We start from the raw sequence: 21,450 nt of genomic DNA on the forward strand, positions 1-21,450 counted from the left end.
ATGCAATTCGATGCCCCTACACAACTATATTGCCAGCCAATGGCAGATGTCCAGGCTAGAGCCGCACAATCTTCCATTTATGCAAATCGGCCTAGAAAGCGAAAGTGACGGAGCAGTTGGGAACTGCGCATGCGTCCTGGCAGTCGCTCCAAGATTCAGGCGCGCTCCGTCTGCGGGGCTTCGAAAGGAGCGGTGCCGGGTTTGGGAAGAGGAGGGAGGCGGGAGAAGGGCCACGCGCATGGCCGTTTGCCCAACGGTAATTTCGACAGACTCTTTCCAAGTAAGGGCGCAGGAAGCTTTTCAAGCATTAGGAGATTCCCTCCGAGGACAACCCCAAATCTCTTCGCCGAAGGGGCTGGGGAACAGTTTGGCCCGGGAGAAGAGGGGAGGAAGCGGCTGGATCCAAACTGATCCGGGAATAAACCAAAGAGACGGGCTGTAACGGAGCTCCGTCCTTAATTTCCAGTTGCGTTTTTTGCTTCCCCTCCTCCCCGGGCAGGTGAAGGGCACTTTCTTCTTGTGGGGCGAGCGAGGCAAGAGGTCATGTCTCGCTGATCTCCAGGCGGGATCGCCCTCTGCCCATCCTCCTAGCCAGCCTAAGATGGGGGGAGAAGAGGCGTTGCCTGCCAAGGGTCCCGTTTTGCAAGAGCTTCAGGCGAGGGAAGAAGGGGCTGAGAAAAACGGGTTGGGAGAGCAGCCTAGCGCGGCTCCGCAGCTGTGCTTCTGCCGCCTAGGGTAGAGAGACGAATCCCCTTAAAGTTTGCCTCTCGATACGCCAGAATTAACCCGAGATCTAACTTGGGAAATAAACCCAGCTTTTGCTTCTGGTGTACTTATTGGCCGTTGAGTTGCGCTCCCTGATTGGAGCTGGTTGCCCGCCTGGTAGGACGGAAGTGGGACTGGTCTGTTTTTGTTTGAAAGAATGTAAACAAGCTTCCATCTTGCTTTTTTCCTTACCGAAGAAAATTTTCTCAGCAAGAGAAAGGTTTGATTTAAAGCCATTTTTTAAAAAGGGGGGACGGACGGACGGGACGGGGTAGATTTAAAAAGGATTAAGGTACTTTGGCCCTTCCTGGTAAAGCCTCTAATGCCTTTTTGAGACATTCTGAGGTGGGGAATTGCCTAAACTTAGAAAGGACCGAGTAAAATGACAAAAAGCAGCATAATGCCAGATTTCCAATAGTTTCATTTATTGTAACGGGGGCGGTGTATTTAGACACTGCCATAATATAATATAAGCATTTAATGGCATTTATATGACCCTTAGCAGATGATCATGCCAGGGGTAAAATTCAGCAGGTTCTGACAGGTTCTGGAGAACCGGTAGCAGAAATTTTGAGCAGTTCGGAGAACTGGCAAATACCACCTCTGACTGGCCCCAGAGTGGGGTGGGAATGGAGATTTTGCAGTATCCTTCCCCCAGGAGTGGGGAGGGAATGGGAATTTTGCAGTATCCTCCCCCTGCCATGCCCCCAGAACTGGTAGTAAAAAAAATTGAATTTCACCACTGAGCCATGCCCAACTGAAAATATCGATGTTGGAAGTTAATCAGGGTTGGGGTGAGTTAATACTTGGGTGGGAGATTACTAGGAGAACTAGTGCTGTAAGACTAGACAGGAAAGTTGAGAAAATATGTAGTTCGCTTTAGATCTTTGTCCAGCAAACTATATAGAAATGCTCGTGAAATCACAGGAGTTGAAATCAACTTGAAAAAAAACTTAATTTCTAATGAGTTTTTCTATCAATCTTTAGTTATTAGAAGTAATCATCCTATGGTCCATTTTAAGGATGATGTTCAACGAAAAGATAAACCTGTATCTTTATAAAACAAACTAAAAGAAACTTACTAAAAAAATTAAAAATAGGAAGCCAAAATTCTCTTTAAAAATTATCATATCCAAAACCCTAAGAGACTGAGAAATAAAGCTGCTTTAAACAGTTTAATTCAGAAAATTAGATAAATTGAGAATGGAATTATGATTGGTGTGAGACATTTTCATATTATAAAAAAATATAGTTTTCAGATATTGAAAATGAAACTGACTTTGAAAGTTGCAGACAGTTCTGAGGGGCTGGGTACCAAACACAGCTTTATGAAATCCTGGAGGGCTACAGGTTACCTAGCAATATCAACAGAAGTGGTATGGCTGACACTGGTTGGCTGTTTTCAGAAAATTAACTATATTTTATTTTAGAAGCTTTTAACAGGAATAGGAGTCAAAGCACATGGGAGGCGGAGTACTCCCCATTTCCATTATTTTAATAAAAATAGTCAATCCCTTACTAAAATTGTTCTTGATGTGTATTTAAATGCATTTTATAGGTGAAAATCTGAGTTAGATACTGGTTGCCTTACCTCCAAAATCTGAAGAAAATTATTTGAAATTACGCTGCTGAGATTGAATTATTTACTGCCAGATTTCAGGAGTGATTCTTTTGAGGAATATGAATTCACCACTTGGGGGATCCTACCACATCTTTTCAAAGACAGTAAAATGAGGACTCATTGTTGGGGGAAGTACGCTGACTCTGTAAACCACTTAGAGAGGGCTGTAAAGCACTGTGAAGCGGTATATAAGTGCTATGGCTATACCAATTCATAGTTCTTTGATTGTTTTAAAGATTATTCTTTCTTTGAATTTATGACATTTTTGTTTAACAAAATGTAATTAAAGTGTATCTCTCTTAATTGTTTCAGAATAATTCCTGATCTTTCCCTCACTGGGAATTATACAGCCAGAATTAAATATTACAGGGAACTTTTAATTTTAATTCAGCATTTATATACCAGTTCTTAAACTTGTGAGATGAATGGTATTAATTTTAGCTGCATTCTGACAGCATTTTTTTTTTACAGTTGTGCGTGGAGTGAGATAACTTTTATTCAATGTTTGCTTTTAGTTATGGCAAAAAGAAAAGAAGGCCGTTTTTCAACGCCAGTATCCCACAAAAGAGCTAGGCAAGATTTCCTTGACAGCTCTGATGAAGACCTTAGTGACGATTGCTCACAGCTACTGAATGACAATAATTCTGATTCGCAGTTGGTAAGCTATAAGTGCAAAAATGTAATTTTGAAATTATCTTGAAAGGAAAAATGACACAACAGTCTCAAACAAGTATAAAAAAGCCCAATTGATGAAGTGACTAGGCATCAAATTAATCCTCTGTTTCAATTTTTTATACATTTTGATTCAGCAGTGAGCAACTTGTGATCCTCCAGATGCTGAACTAAAATCCTAAATATAACTCACTGTTAGCCATATGATCACAGGCATTGGGGCAATGTCAAAAATATGCATTATGACGATGTCAAAGAGCAAGCTCTCTGACTTGCTGCTTGAATCCAATGTTGGGTGTCTGTGCATATGCAACATAACCACTTTGTTTTAATTAGGTGTAAGCTGAACTGGGAAAAATGACAGTCGGTGGCATTAAATGCCAGGATTCAACTGCTGGCATTTAATGCCATTGTTTTTTGGCTTTGGTTTTAGCTTTGACGGTCTGCATTAAATTTTAACCAGAAACCTAGACTAAACTGAATTTTGGATAGTGTGCATTAATTGGTGTTTGAATGCCATGCTGGGAGTTGCACTCTGAACATGGAGGCAGCAGGGCAAAATAAAAACTACATTTTATTAAGTTAAATTTCCTTGTGATTACTCTATGCATTTCATTTCCCCCTTTTTCATATTAAATCTTCATTAAAAACTTCATTTCTCCCTTCCTAGCATTTTGTCACAAGTTGCAGGGTCTGCTTTTTTTCAGATAACTGACTCGCCAGACCCTGATATCATGTGCTTAGATAAAGTGATTGGTCCAAAGTCAATAAGCCAATTTTTCTGCTTAAGGCACTACTGGAACTCACAGTCTCTTGGTTTCAAGCCTTAACCACTAGATCTAATTATCTCGCATGTAAATTTCATCAATTTTATAAAATACCTTTAGAGTTATAGTGAAGGCTTTTATTGTGGAGCCTCTCATTTTGCACACTGACATTAAAAAGGAATCTGAGAAAGGGCAATATAAATAATATGTTTTTAGACTTGACATACAATATTTCTTCTCAAAAAATGTAAAAATGAGACAGTCAGGTAAATGGAAAGTTAGAAAGCTGTAATCTCTCTGAAATGTTTGAGAGATATATAAAAGGTCAATTTTTGTAACCATATATACAGGTAGTCCTCGAGTTACGAATGGAATGGAACCTGCCCATTCCATTTGTAAGCCGAGGATTCGTGGGAGTGAATCTTGTACCTTGAACGTGACCGCTCCCTTTCACACATTCATTCGCTAATAGAATGTGAGGCTCGTTAAGTGCACATGAGGTATTTGGGGGGGGGGGGTAGTGATGAAGCAGGTCACCAGCTTCAGACCACCTAAGGCCTCCCCCGACCCACAGATACCTCATACTCCCTCCCATGGGGTCTCTCCAATTGCCCCCTCCCCCCCCCCATCCTGCCACGCCAGGTCACTTACATGATGAAGAGCTGTCTCCTCTTCAGCCTGTTTCTTTGCTTGCTCCTTCCTTTTTCATCTCTGAAGCCTTCCTCAAGTAGTTTGGTGATTGGAAAGGAGGCTCAAGCATTGTACTGTCAGCATTGTGAGGTTTGGGGGCTTTCTCAGCTTGTGTAGAAGAAATTTGTGATCAGGATTTTTTTTTAAGCAATTAAAATGTCTTTCTGATGTACTCGTAGGTCACAGGGGACGTTGGGATAATCGAAAGTATTCAGCTGAAGAACTTTATGTGCCACTCTATGTTGGGGCCATTCAAGTTTGGATCTAATGTCAATTTTGTAGTTGGAAACAATGGAAGTAAGTTGTAACTTTTTAATCAAAAGCAATGTCATGGTGTTAGCTTTTCATTTATAGGTATGTAGAAAATTTGTAAACATTCCTTTTGCTTCTATTTGAATCTAATAATGCTGCATTTGAAAATTCAAAGTTGGCTGTGCTTTAAGAGAACACATCTTGAAATGGTTCGCTTTGCTTCATTGGACTAGAACTTAACAATTTTAATTTCTGATTTTCTATCTAAGGCACAGGTGTCCAACTTTTTGGCTTGCTTGGACTACATTGAATGAAGATTAATTGTATTGGGCTGCCTATAAAATACAAAATATAGTTAGTGTGTATCTTATATCTTTATTTTGTGAGGCTACATTACTAGCTGTCCAGGGCCACCTGCAGTTGTTGAGCCGCGGGTTGGACGCGCCTGATTTAAGGACAACAAGAATAGTTGAAATGACAGTACTTATGACTGCTATCAATCTGCCAACTACTGGAAAGATTGATGAAAAGGGGAACTTGAAATAATAAGGGAAATCTATATAGGGAGCAATTGAACCTGGCAGCTATAACTGACAAAAGAACAAATAACTGTCCATTCTTACCTTGAAGTGCTAGAGCCGGTGGATAAATAGCTCTCATCAACTTTCTTCAGTGAGTAGCGTATTTCATGCATGACTCTACAAACGTTATATATTGAACTCCATTGCATGGGTTTTTTAAATATTTTATGTTATATATACATATATGTATGTTTGTGTGTATACACACACAGATATATACTGATTTTATATATATGTGTGTGTGTGTGTGTTGTATTTGTGCTGATAAATAAATTAATATATATTATATTTTGCATATATCTATCTATCTATCTATCTATCTATCTATCTATATATATATATATATATATATATATATAGAGAGAGAGAGAGAGAGAGAGACTTGTATCCATAAGTCATAAGCAAGTCATAAGAACATGCATAGACTGCAAAGACATTGGAAACTCAGCAAAGAGCTTTCTGTGCATTTTCAAACAAATTGAAAATTCTGTAGCAAGAAGTAGAAGAACCAGAGCTCAACGGTCATCTTAAATATATATTGTCTAGGGATTTTTTAGCCTATATGTTAGTATTCTGTGCATGCTTTTGTATCTTACTGATATGAAGTTTATAAAATATCATGGAAAATTAAAAAAACATTCAGTTTTGTCCTGAAGTTCCAATCATAACAAAAGCATGGAAAGAGTGCATACCTAGCTGGAGAATCCAACCTTGTACTACCACTCTGAATGTACAACCCCACAATTAATACTTGTGAGTAAAGCTCCAAAATACACATCTTTAAATGTGTATGCCTGATCGGATTTTGCTATTGCCATCAGGAGCAGATCTGTTGCCTTATTTCCCTTTGGTTCATTCATATAAAACAAAAAAATGTTAATCAGAGCCTTGACTGCAGATATGAGAGTGGAGATTTATTGGATGGCCTAAACCCTTCTTCCGGATCGTGACCTCCTCCACGTTTTTTGAGAAACCAAGAAATGGAGGGATTGCCATTATAGATCATGCTTCTTTCACCCGTGAATCATACAGACTTGCAAGTACAAATATTTGCCCATCGTTCAAATTTTCAACTAGTGTACAACTCCAGAATCTGGAGCTTCAATATTTTATTTCCAAAGGGGCTTTTTAAAAGGCAACTGGGTTTTCTTGTTTTTCTATCTTGAAAATGTTTCGCTTCTTCAGGATGAACAGTTCTGAAAAAGCTTCTTGAAGTTCAGTTCTGAAGAAGCAAAACATTTTCAGGGGGAAAAATGAGGCCTTGTTGCCTTTTGAAAAACATCTTTGGGACAGCATTGATTCTCAGGATGATTGAGAATCTCTATGGTCTTGTATATTTTACTCGAGTCATTTGTAAGAAAAGTATCAAGGGCAGAATCTAGTTTAGCATAACCATCTCTTGAAAAAGATTGGTTCAAAGGCAGGAAATGGTAATAAATCTAAACTCTAGGGGTCATGGTGTTCCAAGGTCAAGTGACTTGCGATGTCACATATCTACAATTGCAGGTTGTTTGAATGTTGGGTAGACAGAGCTCCACTGCATAGGGACATTGTGCAAGATAAGCTGTTCAGATTGGTGGGAGGCTACCTTGTTGCGGTCTAATATTAGCCTTCCCTCAAAACCTCAGGAAATAGCCAGAAGCCTTATGGCAGTTGTCCATAAGGATGCCTCTGGCAACAAACTGAGTTGAATTGAAGTATTATTACCATTCTATAAAAACTTAGTAACACCACACTTAGAATACTGCATCCAGTTTTGGTTACCATTTTATAAAAAAGATGTTGAGACTCTGTAAAGAGTGCAGGAAATGGTTTTCTTGAGAGCACTTGAGCTGTTGTTTAGGCCTGAATTCCCTAAAGGACATTTGAATGATGCCCAAGCTTAATTATTTCTGACCCTGAAAGATACTTAATTTTCCCTGCTACCACTCCCAACCTTGCGCTTCAGGGATTGTCCTGAGTTACTAACAAAGTGGAAAAATGAATAATGCTCACTATTGTTTTCAATTGTGCCGGAGGAAGAGTCTTTACCATAGCACTGAGTTTTCAGCCTTAGTCATTTTGTTACTAAGTCAAGTATTTTAGCTGTAGTCATTCTCTCTCTTTATTAGCCTACATTTTTTTCTAAACTCTCCTGTTTTTCTCAATAGCTTGTTTGAAAAGGTTTTTTTCCCCAATAATGGAGATGGGCTGGATCAAAGGTTGAGGGTGTGGGCTAAATACAAGTTTATGTTTAAAAGAGAAAAAAAATCTCTGTGGACACAGTAAACAATATAGCAGTTGTATCACTGTTGGTTCCATTTATATTTATTGCCTTTTTTTCAGGTGGGAAAAGTGCTGTACTAACTGCCCTGATTGTAGGCCTTGGGGGAAAAGCCACAGTGACAAACCGAGGATCGTCCTTGAAAGTATTTGTGAAAGATGGACAGAGGTTAGTGAATTTCAGCAAGAGCAGTACTAAGTGTGGGGAAGGATCTCTGGTCTTTTAGCTAAAAACAGTCATTTTTTAGGCTGATTTGCAGAGCCAGATATGGGGAAGGAACATTCTAGAGTCTCTTAGGTGAGCTGCGCAATTGAAATATGTGATGATCATATAAATACATTTTAATCATTAATTTATTTTGAGGCCACTTTGCGGCATAGAAAGATTTTGGCAAAGGAAAGGCCATACTGCCTCAGCTTAATGTTAGAAAAGATTCTTTAAATGAGATCAGTTGGAAAGTGGAACCAGTTACCTAGGATGGTGGTGGGTTGCTCTTAGTTGAATGTTTTCAACCAAAGACTGGCTAGCCACTTTTCACACAGAAAGGTTGGCAGTTCGGCGGTTCGAATCCCTAGTGCCACGTAACGGAGTGAGCTCCTGTTACTTGTCCCATCTTCTGCCAACCTAGCAGTTTGAATGCACGTAAAAAATGCAAGTAGAAAAATAGGAGCCACCTTTGGTGGGAAGGTAACAGCGTTCCATACCCCTTCGGCATTTAGTCATGCCAACCATATGACCACGGAGACGTCTTTGGACAGCGCTGGCTCTTCGGCTTTGAAAGGGAAATGACCACCGCCCCCTAGAGTCAGGAACGACTAGCATATATGTGTGAGGGGAACCTTTACCTTTTCCTTGCACTAGATGGTATCGTGTGTGTGATGCTGAGGTTGAAGTTAAAAACTCAATCTTTTGTAATTAATAGTGAATGGCTATAATCCCATTCTTAATTTTGGGATCCTAAATTCCCTGGGACAAAATTCATCTCCCCTACAGACAGTTAGTTTCTCCATGTGGAGAAATGCAAGTCAGGAGGAGGCAGCATTTGCACACTTCTCCTGGCTTCTTCTGTTTGTTTTTAGATTCTACAAGCATTTAAGCCGTCTGAAGAAAAGTGTAGATCACTTCCTTCAATTCAGGATTCAGTGATGTGAGAGAATGGATAGGGAAAGCTATTCTCCACAGCTTTTTTCCAGTTGGCTTCTGTTACTAGCTGGCAAAAGTTTCAACTGAGATATGCTCTGGATTCAATCCACCAGAGCTATTATAGCATTGGCTGTGTTCTTGAGGGAATTGCAGTGTGGATTTCTATTGTGTTGCTATAAATATTCAGTCGTTTATATTTCATATGCCAGCGTTGCCTTTTGAAATTGCTATGCTCAGCTTTTTTGATATTTCACCCCTGCTTACTCTTCTACGGGTAAATAAATTGGCTACCTTATTCATATGTGGATACAAACAGTTAAGAAAAGCATCTTATTTTATTTTTAACTTCAGTACTTTGAGTGATCAGTTTGACAGTCATATGAGCCATCATTCAGCCTGCCTTGCAGTTGCCTTTGTGCTTCTTTCTCTATTTTGCTTTCATTTATATAACTGATATTCAGTTGGATGCCTGACCTGAGTTAAAAGATGGGAACCAGGCTCAAATATGCAGTTGACGAGTAAGGGATCTGTTGGTTGCCTTTTAAAGCCTTAGCTATATAAACTTTCTAAACTAAGATTAGTGCAGTTGATGAAAACTATGTTGTAACCACTTAAAGTACTGTTGTTATAAATAAGAAGCCTCTCAATGGCAAATCATGTACTTCAGTTCTGCAGATGTTTCAGTCACTCTACGAAATCGAGGTGAAGATGCATTTAAACCAGAGCAATATGGTGACTGTATTACTATAAACCAGCACATAACCTCGGAGGGGCATCGTAGTTATAAGCTGAAAAGCAATACAGGTTTGTTTATATTTCACTTTCACTTTTGAAAATGTATGTACCTTTAGAGAAAAAAAAGTTAAATTGTACAGATAGATGTTAGTTAAAGATAATTTGTTCAGCGACCCTGGCCATTGCACCACTCCCTCGGTCACCTGATCTTGATCTAGGCCAGTGATGGCTAAACCTTTTGTCATCATGTGCCAAAAGCATGCGTCTGTGTGCCCACACCCATAATGCAATGCTTGTGCGACATCCTCCATGCCCTGCCCCCTCCGTGCATGTGCGTGCAAACCCCCCCCCCCTTATGTGTTTCGCCCCCCGTGCTCATAGAAAATTTCATAGAATTAAAAATCTCATGGCTTGTTAAGAGACTGTTTTCTTCATCAATTTTCAATAAATTATGCTACTAGCAATACAGGCACATTGACAAAACTGTATCTGTGAGCTTCGTGACACATTTGGTTTTATTTGCCTTTTGTTTAAGTTACATAGTGAAGCTCAGACTACTTTTTCTTAAATGGGTACATTCTTAGAAAGCCTGTTCTATTAAAAGGCTGTACAATAATATTTACGATACTTATAGTTATTCTTTCTTATATTTAGGAGTTTTAATTTCTTCCAAGAAAGAAGAACTTACTGCAATCCTGGATCACTTTAATATCCAGGTAACTGCAATTCCACTCTGTATTGAGCAATGCTATACATACATTTTTACCATCCAATTGATAATCTGAATTGTGGAGTCATATACTTTGTGGAATTTGTAATTGAATTAAGCAAATAAAAATCCCCTGAGTTATCAGTTCATACAACAACAAAAATCTTATATACTTAATATAAACACAATAACGTGATTTAAAGTTATATGTGTTCATTAGAAGTTTAAAACAAGTTGGAACTTTGTAATTATGACAACGTAGTGTGTGTGGGAATAGATATGGAGGATAATAGTTGAATGTCAGGTAGCTGACTATACTTTTTTACAAAATAAAATACTACTATTTTGTTGCAGGTTGATAATCCTGTCTCTGTACTCACCCAGGAAATGAGCAAACAGTTTTTACAGTCTAAAAATGAAGGTGATAAATACAAGGTAATAAAGCCACCACGTGGTACGGTCTGCAATGTATAAGAGGATGAATCAGGTTTGTACAGAAAAAAACCCAGTGTCTGCCATCCATACTTAATCTTGAGTAGCTTGAAGAGCATGGAGAGAAATGCCTAGAGCAGGAGTATCAAAATCAATTTTATTGAGGGCTGCATCAGGACTTTGGTTGACCTCGGGGGGGGGGGGGCGTAGCCAACTGGGTGGGCGTGGTCAGCTTGATGCCATTCAGCGTGGTTGACTGGGGTGGGCTTGACCAGCTTGAGGCAACTCCCCAAACTGTTGCCATGTTTCCTCTTCGCATTGGGTAGACCAGGCTGAAGCGACGTGAGTAGATCGGGTTGAGGCGAAGCAGGCCAGCCCCTTACATTTACCAGGACCCCACGGGCCGGATGTAGCCCATGAGCCTTGTGTTTGACACCCCTGGTCTAGAGGGATATATGGACAGTTGCACAGAAGCACCTAACTTGCATTTCCAGGATAGGCTTATTAATGTATTTTTGTGTTGCATGTGAAAAAGTGGAGTGTGGGACAGACAGCTTTGTTCAACTGTATGAAAAAAAATGCATTCATAGCCCTTGCTTTATTAAAAAGACAGTTTTAAAAACATAATTTTTCTGTTTCTTCAGTTTTTTATGAAAGCAACTCAACTGGAGCAGATGAAAGAAGATTATTCATACATCATGGAAACTAAGCAAAGAACATCTGATCAAGTTGAACAAGGAGGAGAGGTAGTAGAAAACTATCTCTGATATTGTAGTTTGCAGCAAAAATATACCAGTAAAGGTTAAATGAATTTATATCAAATAAATAAATGCATTTTTTACGTTTTAAAGTGTTAGTAAAACTCAATTAGCAGAACGGTAGCCTTTAATTAATTGACTTATAATAGTCCAAATCAAGATAATTCAATTATCTGTTGGACTGGCTTGTGCATGGTCTCCCTTTTCTTTCAGTTTTACGTTTTTGACAATTTTTTTTGTGGTTAGTTAACCTCCAGGTTTTCATTAAGTTAATACTATGACTTCAAACCAGATTGAGTATAATCAAAACAGTTAGAGGACTATTGACACCTGGAGGAAGTCCATCCACAGTGCGTACCTTGAAAATCAGTCTCACAGTATGTAGGATCAACGAGAAAGGATCCTTAAAAGTCTTAATTGGGCACATTGTTACTATCTGAATTTTTAATTTCTTGGAAAAGCTTACAATGGTCAGATTTTATCTTCAGTCTGCTGAAGATTCTCAGTCAGTGGTACACATTCAGAAATTATTGTATTTCCTGTGCTATCTTTTTATATTTTCTTGCAGTTTCTTGAAGAACTTAGAATGCAATATTTGGAGAAGGAGGAACGTTACAGAAGTATTGCTGCTTTGAGTGAAATGCAGAATGAGCTACAGGAATTGCAACGTCAAATAGCTTGGGCAATGGTAATTGCTTATCATTTGCAATGCGATATGAATGAGTTTAATTTGATTGTAATATTTCATAAGTGATTTTAATTTGGAGTTTATATTTTAGGTACGAGACACTGAAAAAGAAATAAAAGCAATCAGAGTGGAGGTTACTGCCCAAGAAGCAAAAACTGATAAATTCACTGACCGAGTGAAAGAATGGCAGGTAAGTTGCAAAACTTGCCATGAAATGGTTGGTTCAATTGAAATATTAAAATTATTTTTTAAAATATTATTATTAGAAATTGCCAAGAATTGCCTCTATATTGTCACTAATTTGTCACCTCGGAAAAACTGATGTTTTCAGGTTATGATCTAGAAGACTACAGAAAATTAAGAACTGATCTGTTTTACATAGAATTACACAAATACTCTGACTTGATTTATTTGGAAATTAACTGAATAAAAGCTAATTGTGGAATAATATTTCTATAAATAAAATGATTTTTTTTGCACATTGAAGATTGAAGAAGTGAATATAGATATTTCCTTAATCTGAGTTCCTTTATATTCATGAATATATGTTACATGAATAATAAAATAATGGGAAACAGGTCTCAGAACTTGTGCATTCTAGCATTTAAACATCTAATCACCTGGTTTATGTAATTCAAAACCCAAATTGAGATGAACATTTACTTCTAAATAAATGTCAAAGTTCTCCTGTGCGCTGCTTGGAGAGTCCAAGCATGGGTTAACACAGCCTATCTGCCCTAGGACCTGAGTAGATTTTTCTTTGGTCACGCCTCCTTTGCCTCATTGAGGTCAGTTTAAAAAACTCAGTCCGCCTGTTAGGACTAGTTTTGGGGAGCTCTTCAGTCCTTGATAGATAGACTGGAACTCTCCAAGCAATTCACAGTAGACTTAGTATTTTTTATTTTTCTTAGTGTGGTTATTCAGTTAGTATAGGGTTAGGAATTAAGTGAAATCCAGTTACCTAGAAGGGTTGCTGAGGTGATGGTTGGCAATTCGACCGGCTGCTGGTCGCATGCAGTGGTCGGATTAACAGAGACCACTTGGCTGGCAGCGGCTGCGAGAACGGCAGGAAGGTTTTCTGTGTATTCCTGGCCGTTTGAGAGTGTCAGGAGCATCCAGAGAGCCCTGGCATCGCGACGGTGTTTCTGAGCTTCCGAGGAGTGTGGTGGCCATTTTGGAAGCAATGCCTTCGTGCGCTTTTTAACAACCGCTCATCGAGGCAGGACATTGAAGCGCTCCTCGGCAACGCGAGGCGGCAGCGGCCATTTTTAAGAGCAAAATTGTTTGTCTTCCTTATGCTTGCCTAAGGACACTAATTGAAGCGGGAAGGACATCGGAGACTTCTGTTCAGAAGCGTGAAGCCGCGAGGGCATTTTAAAAGCACCAAACCGCCCCTTGTTTCGATTCAACCAGTAACAGATCCCTGGAAATCGCACCTCACCACCTCAGTGCAGCTTGTCCCGGGGGAGTGCTTGGCCCTGTCTGGGGCATTGGCAGGGCTTTCCTCCCCTTCCAGTGGACTTTTCCTGTTGCAGTCATTGGAGTGTCCTGGCCATCTGAGTAAGGGGAAGTCCCCTCTCTCCAGGGGGATCAGTCTCCATCCCTAGATGATAGGGACTCACAAATTGGGTCTCCTGCAGCCTCCTTGGGATACCCGGATTCTCCCAGTTCGTCCATAAGAGAGGAGTTGGAGCCCTTTCAGTGTCTCCTGCTTGAAGAGGTCTCCTCAGCCCCTGTTAGACGTAAACGTCCCCTGCCTTCCTCCAGGCCTGCAGAAGACAAAGGCCCAGCTCTATCAGCTGAAATGATGGAGGTTATATCCCAGGCCATCTCCCAGGGCGTTGTGGAGGCAATGCGGCAAAAAGAGTCCAGAGGTGGCAAGGGCCCTAGGGCCGGTCACACCTCGTTGAGAACAGGGAGCGCAACCCCGACTCTCCGGGTACCTCTGTTACGACGGAGGTATCGGCTTGGGAGGAGGAGGTTGCAGACAAGTTTGAATTATCAGAGGATGAGGATATGCCTCCTGATAAGCCCGCCTTCACGGGCCTCTTCAAACCGTCGCTATTTAAAATTCTACATAAGGCCAGGGTTTCTACAGAGCTAGGGCCAGCTAAACCTAAGAACAAGGCTGTTCCTTCCGCTTCCCAAGACCCCAAAGAGGGTCTTTTTAAGGAGACCGCTCCTGACCCAGAACTCATTCCGGTCCCTGACTTGTTCATGGATCTTGTGCAGCGCCAATGGGCGCAGCCAGGAACATTGGCCAACCCCAGGGGGGAGAAGACAAAAATTTATATTCTCTGGAGGCTAAAATGGAGGACATCCTGAAGTTGTCAGAGGTTGATGCCCCGGTGGTCTCCTTGACTTCCAATTCTGCCCTGCCTGCAGAGCTCATAGATGGCCTCAAGGCAGAGGACAAGAGGGCGGAAAAAGCCTACCATAAGACGTACCAGGCAGCCGCCTGGGCCATTAAGGCTTCAACCTCCACCTCCTTCACTAGGGCATCCTTACTATGGCTACGCCAGTTGAGATCTAAACCTCCCTTGGAGGGGTCTCGTTGGCGTCACGATCTTAACAAGATAATTACAGCAGTTGAGTACTCCACAGTTGCCTCATTGAACGCGGCGAAGTTCGCCTCCCGAGCCTTAGCCTCCAATGTAACCTCGCGCCGCCTGCTATGGCTCCGCCACTGGCAGGCGGACATGAAGGAAAAATGGAAGCTGGCCTCAGGTCCGTTCAAAGGGAGACATCTCTTTGGAGATTCCTTGGAAAAAAAAATTCATAGAGACTAAAGATAAGCCTAAGAACCTTCCCCCCACTCACAAAAAGAATGAGAGGAAAGGATCTGGATCCTTCAGGAAACAATCCTTTCGGGTCCAGGATAATGCTCAGGCGTCCACTTCATTCTCATATCAGAGGGCCTACACTCAACCTAGTGATAGGAACCAAGACAGGAGCTCCTTTGGCTCACGGGGTAGACATCAGCAACAGGGCTCCTTTCTGAAGCCTTTTCGTGGAGGTTCCAATAACCGCCAATTCAGATGCGGCAAATGACCGCCAGAGCGACCCTCCCATCGGAGGACGGCTGCAACTCTATGCAGACTGATGGGGGGAGATCACCACGGACACGTGGATCCTCAATACAATCAAGAGGGGGCTGGTCCAAGACTTTGTGACATTTCCCCTACGAATGTTTCTTCATTGTCCCGTGCCCCAAAACCCCATCAAAAGGTCCCTCATGCAAGCAGAAATCAGTCATCTTCTGCAAATAGACGCCATAGAGCCAGTCCCACCAGACCAGGAGGGGAAGGGATTTTATTCCATTCTCTTCCTGGTTCCCAAGAACTCGGGGATGGAGGGCCATCTTAGACTTGAAGCACCTGAACCAGCATCTGGCCTACAAGCGCTTCAAGATGCAGTCCTTCCAATCCATCCTGGGCTGCATAAGACGAAGGGACCTGTTCCCGTCCATCGATCTGAAAGAAGCTTATCTGCATGTGCCCATCCATGCATCGCACAGAAGTTTCCTGCAGTTTCACTACGACGGGAGGCACTATCAGTAAAGGGCTCTGCCCTTTGGCCTCTTGTCCGCCCCCAGGACTTTTACCAAGCTTCTTGCAGCGGTGGCGGCTCACCTTCACGCTCGCCTTATATGCCTGGAATGTTACCTAGACATCATTCATTCAATGACTCGTCGCCAGGCTTTAAGAGACATACATACGCTACAGAATCACGGATTTTTGGTGAATCGGACGAAAAGCCACCTCGACCCGGTGACTCGCATTCAGCACCTTGGCACCATAATAGACTCTGTTTCATGCCAGATATTTCTGTCACCAGACCAGCTATGCAATCTCAGGAACAGAATCCGTCAGTGCCGCAGGGTCAGATTTTTGCTAATTGTTCAACTCTCGCAGCTTCTTGGCATCATGATATCTTGCCTAAATATAGTTCCCTGGGCTCGGCTGCAAGCTAGGGAACTACAGTGGTTCTTGCTTCCAATGCAGAGATCGAAGGCCAGCAACTCGCCCAGAAAAATTCGGCTCCCGTTGAAGCTGATTCATTCCCTGGGGTGGTGGCAGTCAACAGCAGTAGAGAAAGGTTGTCTATTCAACCCACAGGGTTGTGTTCACCTCGGACGCCAGTCTTTACGGCTGGGGGGCACATTGCCAAGGTCAACTGGCACAATGGTTGTGGACAGAGGCAGGTCGAAGCATCAGTTGGCTGGAGCTGAGAGCAGCCAGACTTGCCCTAAGATGGTTCTCGGCCCAACTGGTGGGTTGCCATGTTCTGTTACTCACAGACAACATTGCAACGAAGGCTCATGTAAATCGGCAGGGCGGCACCCACTCCAAGAGGCTCATGGCAGAGGCGGAGGCCCTGGGCCATTGGGCGGAATGACACCTATCAATAAGAGCGGAGCACATATCCGGCACCAGCAATGTCAGGGCAGACTGGCTGAGACGACAGACGATCAACAATTCCGAGTGGCGGCTACATCCAATGCTGTTCCGGCAGATAGTGCGCTGGTTCGCGCAGCAAGTCGATCTGTTTGCAAATGCAATCAACACGCAGCTCCCGAGATTCTTCTCACGCTACCACTCGCCCCAGGCGGAGAGAACGGATGTGCTGAGGTACAGGTGGCCCCCAGGCCTCCTATATGCCTTCCCGCCCCTGCCGCTCATCCCGCAGGTAATCACCAAGCTCCTGGTAGAGGAGGCGGAACTCTTACTGGTAGCTCCGCATTGACCCAGGAGGTCCTGGTACACGGATCTGGTCAATCTGTCCGCACAGAAACCATAAAGAATTCCTCGGGAGCAGATCTCCCTCAGCCAGGAGGCCATCAGTCATCCAGAGCCCAGTGGCTCCAACTAGCCCTATGGCACTTGAGGGGGAACTCCTGAGGAAACAAAACCTATCCGACAAGTTCATCCAGATCATTCAAGCATCCAGACGACCATCTACAACATGTATCTACGATGCGACCTGGACCGCGTACTCCACTTCGTGCAAGCGGTGTGACATTGTAGTCGTTTCAGCATCCATACCTCAACTTCTGGACTTCCTTTAGGAGAGGTTGGACAAAGGCTTGGCGCCTAACACCCTCCGTCGCCAGGTTGCGGCCTTGTCAACTATACTGGCTAGAGACACTCATCAGTCCTTGAGTCAGCATCCTCAGGTCAGAAGCTTCTTGAAGGGTTCGACCAATATTCGACCTCAGGCGATACACAGGTACCCATCCTGGAACTTACCGTATGTTCTGCGAGCCCTCACCACCGCACCATTCGAACCTATGAGAAGTGCCAGTCTTCGGCACTTGACTCTTAAAACTGCCTTCTTAGTAGCAATTACTTCTGCTAGGAGGGTATCAGAAATGGCGGTGTTCTCTGTCAGGGAGGCACTGTGTATCGTCCATCATGATCAGGTCATCCTGTGTCTTGATCCTTCGTTCATACCAAAAGTGAATTCTCAGTTTCACAGATCTCAGGAGGTGATCCTCCCGAACTTTTGCCCCAGGCCTAAGCACCCCAAGGAACGTGCCTGGCACAAGCTGGACGTTCGACGAGCAGTCCACATATATATGAAAAGGACTAAGGACTTCAGACATTCAGAGTCATTCTTTGTGTTGTTTCAACCTGGGTCGTTGGGTCTTAAGGTCTCATACTCAACCATTGGGCGTTGGCTGCGGGCCTGCATCAAAATGGTTTATGAACATCAGGGCAGAATAGTGCCAGGTCATGTGACGGCAAACTCCACAATGACTGCCGCCACTACAGCAGCCTGGGCGACCCAAGCGCTCATCATTGATATTTGCAGAGCTGCTACGTAGGTGTCCGCCACAGCTTTCATCAAAAATTATAAAATTGACACCTTTGCCTCCGCCTAATCCTCCTTTGGAAGACGTGTTTTGCAGCAAGTTGCCTCGGCTCCGGACAATCTGGACACGACTTCGGCCCTCCCTGGGACAAAATAGCTTGGGTATGTCCCATGCTTGGACTGTCCAAGCAGCGCACAGGAGAATGACCGTTGGCTTACCTGAACGGTCATTCTCTGGGCGCTGTGGGAGAGTCCAACCCCGCCCAGGGTTTATTGCAAGGTCCAAGGTTTAGCATTACAATTAGGATACTGAAGGGCGGCCTACAGTGGACAAGATTTCGTTTTTAAATTGACCTCAAGGAGGCAAAGGAGGCATGACCAAAGAAGAATCTACTCAGTCCTAGGGCAGATAGGCTGTGTTAACCCATGTTTAGACTCTCCCGCAGTGCCTAGAGAACGACCGTTCAGGTAAGCCAACGGTCATTCCTTCCTTCTGGAAGCAGAGCTATATTTAAACCCTGTGTAGGATACTTTTGATGTAGGTACCTGAGCACCATAGGCAGAAAACACTGTTTAATTGATCAGATTAAAAACATAAGTATAGGTGCATAGTATATTTCATCAAATTTAGTACCCTATAAATTTCAGATTGATTGTTGAACTGCCAGAAGCACCAATGGCAGACTACTACCTTTATGTGTAATAAGGGCTGGAAGATGAAAACACCTACATAGAAATGATAACTTCTGTTTATAGCTGGTTCAGTTATAATTTTCATACTCCAGCGTTCATGGTAGACCTGAATGAGGTCTAAAATATATTGGAAAGCAAGGAACAATTGAAATTGCATTTTTCAAAGTATTGTCATCTTACAGGATTCCAAAGAATGTAACCATGTGAACTTATCTCATTCCTTGCAGATGGGTTTGAATATCAATAACTTTTTTGTGTTATTGTTCTCAACACTTCTATGACATTTGTTTTTTAGAATAAAGTTGATGCAGCAGAAGTTAAACATAGAACTAGGCAAGATGAGCTAGAGAAGATAACCGAAGAAGCTCAAACTCTAGAACCATCGTGTATTGCTTTGAAAAAAGAAGTGGACGCAAAAAGAAAAGGACACAACAATGCGGAGGTTTGAATTCTCCGTCTTCAATTTCTGAATGCTGCCTCATAGTAATGAAATCTTAGATGCTTATATTTTGTGAAATCAGTTGTGTGGATTTTGTCACTGTTGGTGTGGAAGCAAAAATGGATTAGGAAAACAAACAAATTACGGCCCAGAAGAATTTTTCAAGAAGGGATTTGTAGGATCTTTCCTCTATCTGAATTGTGGGTCAGTATGTACTGTAATTGTGTTCAAGCTCCTTTTAACACAGACCTGTTTTTCTTGTCCAGGCAGCACATAATAGGTCTCAAGCTGAATTGAAGCGTTTGTTAAAAGATCATGAACAACTGAACAAAAAAGTTGAAGAATTAAAAAATAGGTAATAATTCTTTTTTCCCCTCTAATTAGGTTCTAGATTAGCAAAAAAAAGGGTTCTTTAAAAGTGGTGATGGTTTTCCATTGAAATGTGCAACATAGAGAAAAAGAATCAAATCTTTAATGAATATTCTGCTGCTTGGTGGAATTGCATCTATCAGCAAAGTAGATATTTCTTCCCTTCTCCGTTTTTCATTTTACCCTTCCAAATCTGCTCTATTCAAAAACAGATTTGAGGATAGGTGAGACGGAGAGTGATTCAAAATCTACATTTATTATCCCACTTCCGATAACATCCATCTATCTATAAAGTTCTACGCATTTAAAGAAATGAACTGTGCCCTTTAAACATGCAACAAAAAGAGTCATAAGAGCCATTTTAGCCATTGGTTGTGTCATACAGTATAAACATTAAACCTGTATTTTTGTTAAATTACCCTGTTTTAAAATGGGAGGGTTGGAGACGGTCCTATTAGCATTGATTTTATCATAAAAGTTAGGCCAAATAAAAATACCCTATAATTACATAACTTGAAATGTAAATAAAACAGTATTTGTTACTGTTTTTTTAAAATAATTTGTATTTTAACAAATTAGTGCTTGGACAAAATAATCTGTAAATTGTGCATCATTGCAGTACTGAACAGATTGCAGCGCCTGATAAAATGGAAAAACAAAAAACAATAGACAGCTTGAAAGAAAAGCTGAAGACATTACAGGATCAAGATGAATCTCTTGGTCAGCAGATAACACAGTTTCAACAGGCTCTACGTTCATACGATGAAGATTTTACACAACTTAGGTAAGCTTCTTAGGTGTCACTGTGGCTTGATTGTTTATTAGATTTGGGTGTGTGTGTAAAATATTGGATCAAAAAGTGGGAGACCCATATTTTAGCCTGCTCTTAGACGTGATCTGGAACCGTAATGACACAGTGGTTAGAACGTAGTATTTCAGGTTGACTCTGTCCACTGCCAGGAGTTTGCTCCTGACAAGCACAAGATTGACTCATCCTTCCATCCTTCCAAGGTCGGTAAAATGAAGACCCAGATTGTTGGAAAGCAGTTTGCTGATATCATAAATTGCACAGAGAATGCTATAAAGCACTGTGAAGTGGTATATAAGTCTAATAGCTACTTCTATTGCTATTAGCTATGGGAAACCTAGGTCAGTCGCTGTCTTTCAGACCACCCTACGTCGTAGGCAATGTTGTGGGGAAAAATAAGAAGGAACAATATGGAAGCCACTTTGAACTCATGACTAAATAATAGGAAAAATACAGTAAATTTAGTAAAGAAAGGTACAAATTAATCACAATGTCTTGTTTGACTTCTTCAGTAGTCAATGTTGGCATGAGAGGAAATATGCATATAAATTTTCTCTAGGTTAGTTCTGGGAAGTGGCATAAATCATTTTGATTCTGTACTATTTTTCTGTAAGAAGTAAAGTCACCCACCTTTTTGAAGGAGAAGTAAGTCACGTATTTTACAAAATCAAAAGCATTCTTCCTTTTGTAAGCATGAAAGTAGAGCAGATGCATTTGTAGAACTTTGAATAATCTTTTGGAGACAGTGAACACTTCTAATTTGAAATTGCAGATTATTATTAAATGTTTTAGTTTGTTTGTATCCCACCTTTTTTTTATAATATTTGAATAGAAAATGAGAGTATGTTTGTGGCTAAAAGAATAAACTTCATTCCACTTCTAAAAAATAAATTCTTAAGCTATGTTCATAAGTATCCAGTTTTACTATGCACCATAAATTATGTGTGTGTGTGTGTCTCATAGTTTTGGAATCATGAATTAATAGTTTTGCTAAGAAAAAAAATGTGCTACATATGAAATGTTTTCTCAAAGAGAAATAGTTGGGTTTTTTTGTTTTGTTTTTTAGACAGGAAGAAAGTGAAATGAAAAAAAAACTAGATTCTCAACAGCAACAGCTAAGACAATTAAAGGAGAGTAAAACCAATCGCATGAAAAGATTTGGATCATATATGCCAGACCTTTGTGAAGCAATTGATGCGGCTCATGCTCAAGGCCAATTTACATACAAACCAGTAGGACCGTTAGGTAATC

General features: G+C 41.5%; 1 protein-coding gene across 3 annotated transcripts in view; it reads left to right on the top strand.

Annotated features, from left to right (window-relative positions):
* The first annotated feature begins 103 nt into the window (after window positions 1-103).
* Window positions 104-21,450, top strand: part of SMC6 (structural maintenance of chromosomes 6) — a 42,033-nt gene continuing 20,686 nt past the window's right edge. For 2 of the 3 annotated variants that reach the window (XM_081945736.1, XM_081945737.1), the window contains exons 1-14: window positions 104-256; window positions 2,902-3,044; window positions 4,695-4,812; window positions 7,674-7,779; window positions 9,422-9,558; window positions 10,144-10,205; window positions 10,553-10,633; window positions 11,275-11,376; window positions 11,957-12,076; window positions 12,168-12,266; window positions 18,879-19,025; window positions 19,289-19,377; window positions 20,011-20,175; window positions 21,266-21,444. In XM_081945736.1, coding sequence (XP_081801862.1) covers window positions 130-256; window positions 2,902-3,044; window positions 4,695-4,812; window positions 7,674-7,779; window positions 9,422-9,558; window positions 10,144-10,205; window positions 10,553-10,633; window positions 11,275-11,376; window positions 11,957-12,076; window positions 12,168-12,266; window positions 18,879-19,025; window positions 19,289-19,377; window positions 20,011-20,175; window positions 21,266-21,444 — 1,675 coding nt within the window. In that variant the 5' untranslated portion in view covers window positions 104-129. Of the gene's footprint in view, window positions 257-828; window positions 986-2,901; window positions 3,045-4,694; window positions 4,813-7,673; window positions 7,780-9,421; window positions 9,559-10,143; window positions 10,206-10,552; window positions 10,634-11,274; window positions 11,377-11,956; window positions 12,077-12,167; window positions 12,267-18,878; window positions 19,026-19,288; window positions 19,378-20,010; window positions 20,176-21,265; window positions 21,445-21,450 lie in introns of those variants that run through there. The other variant, XM_081945738.1, reaches the window with a different exon arrangement.

Source organism: Natrix helvetica, assembly GCF_964273705.1.
Source record: "Natrix helvetica genome assembly, chromosome: 2".
Taxonomy (NCBI): Eukaryota; Metazoa; Chordata; class Lepidosauria; order Squamata; family Natricidae; genus Natrix; species Natrix helvetica.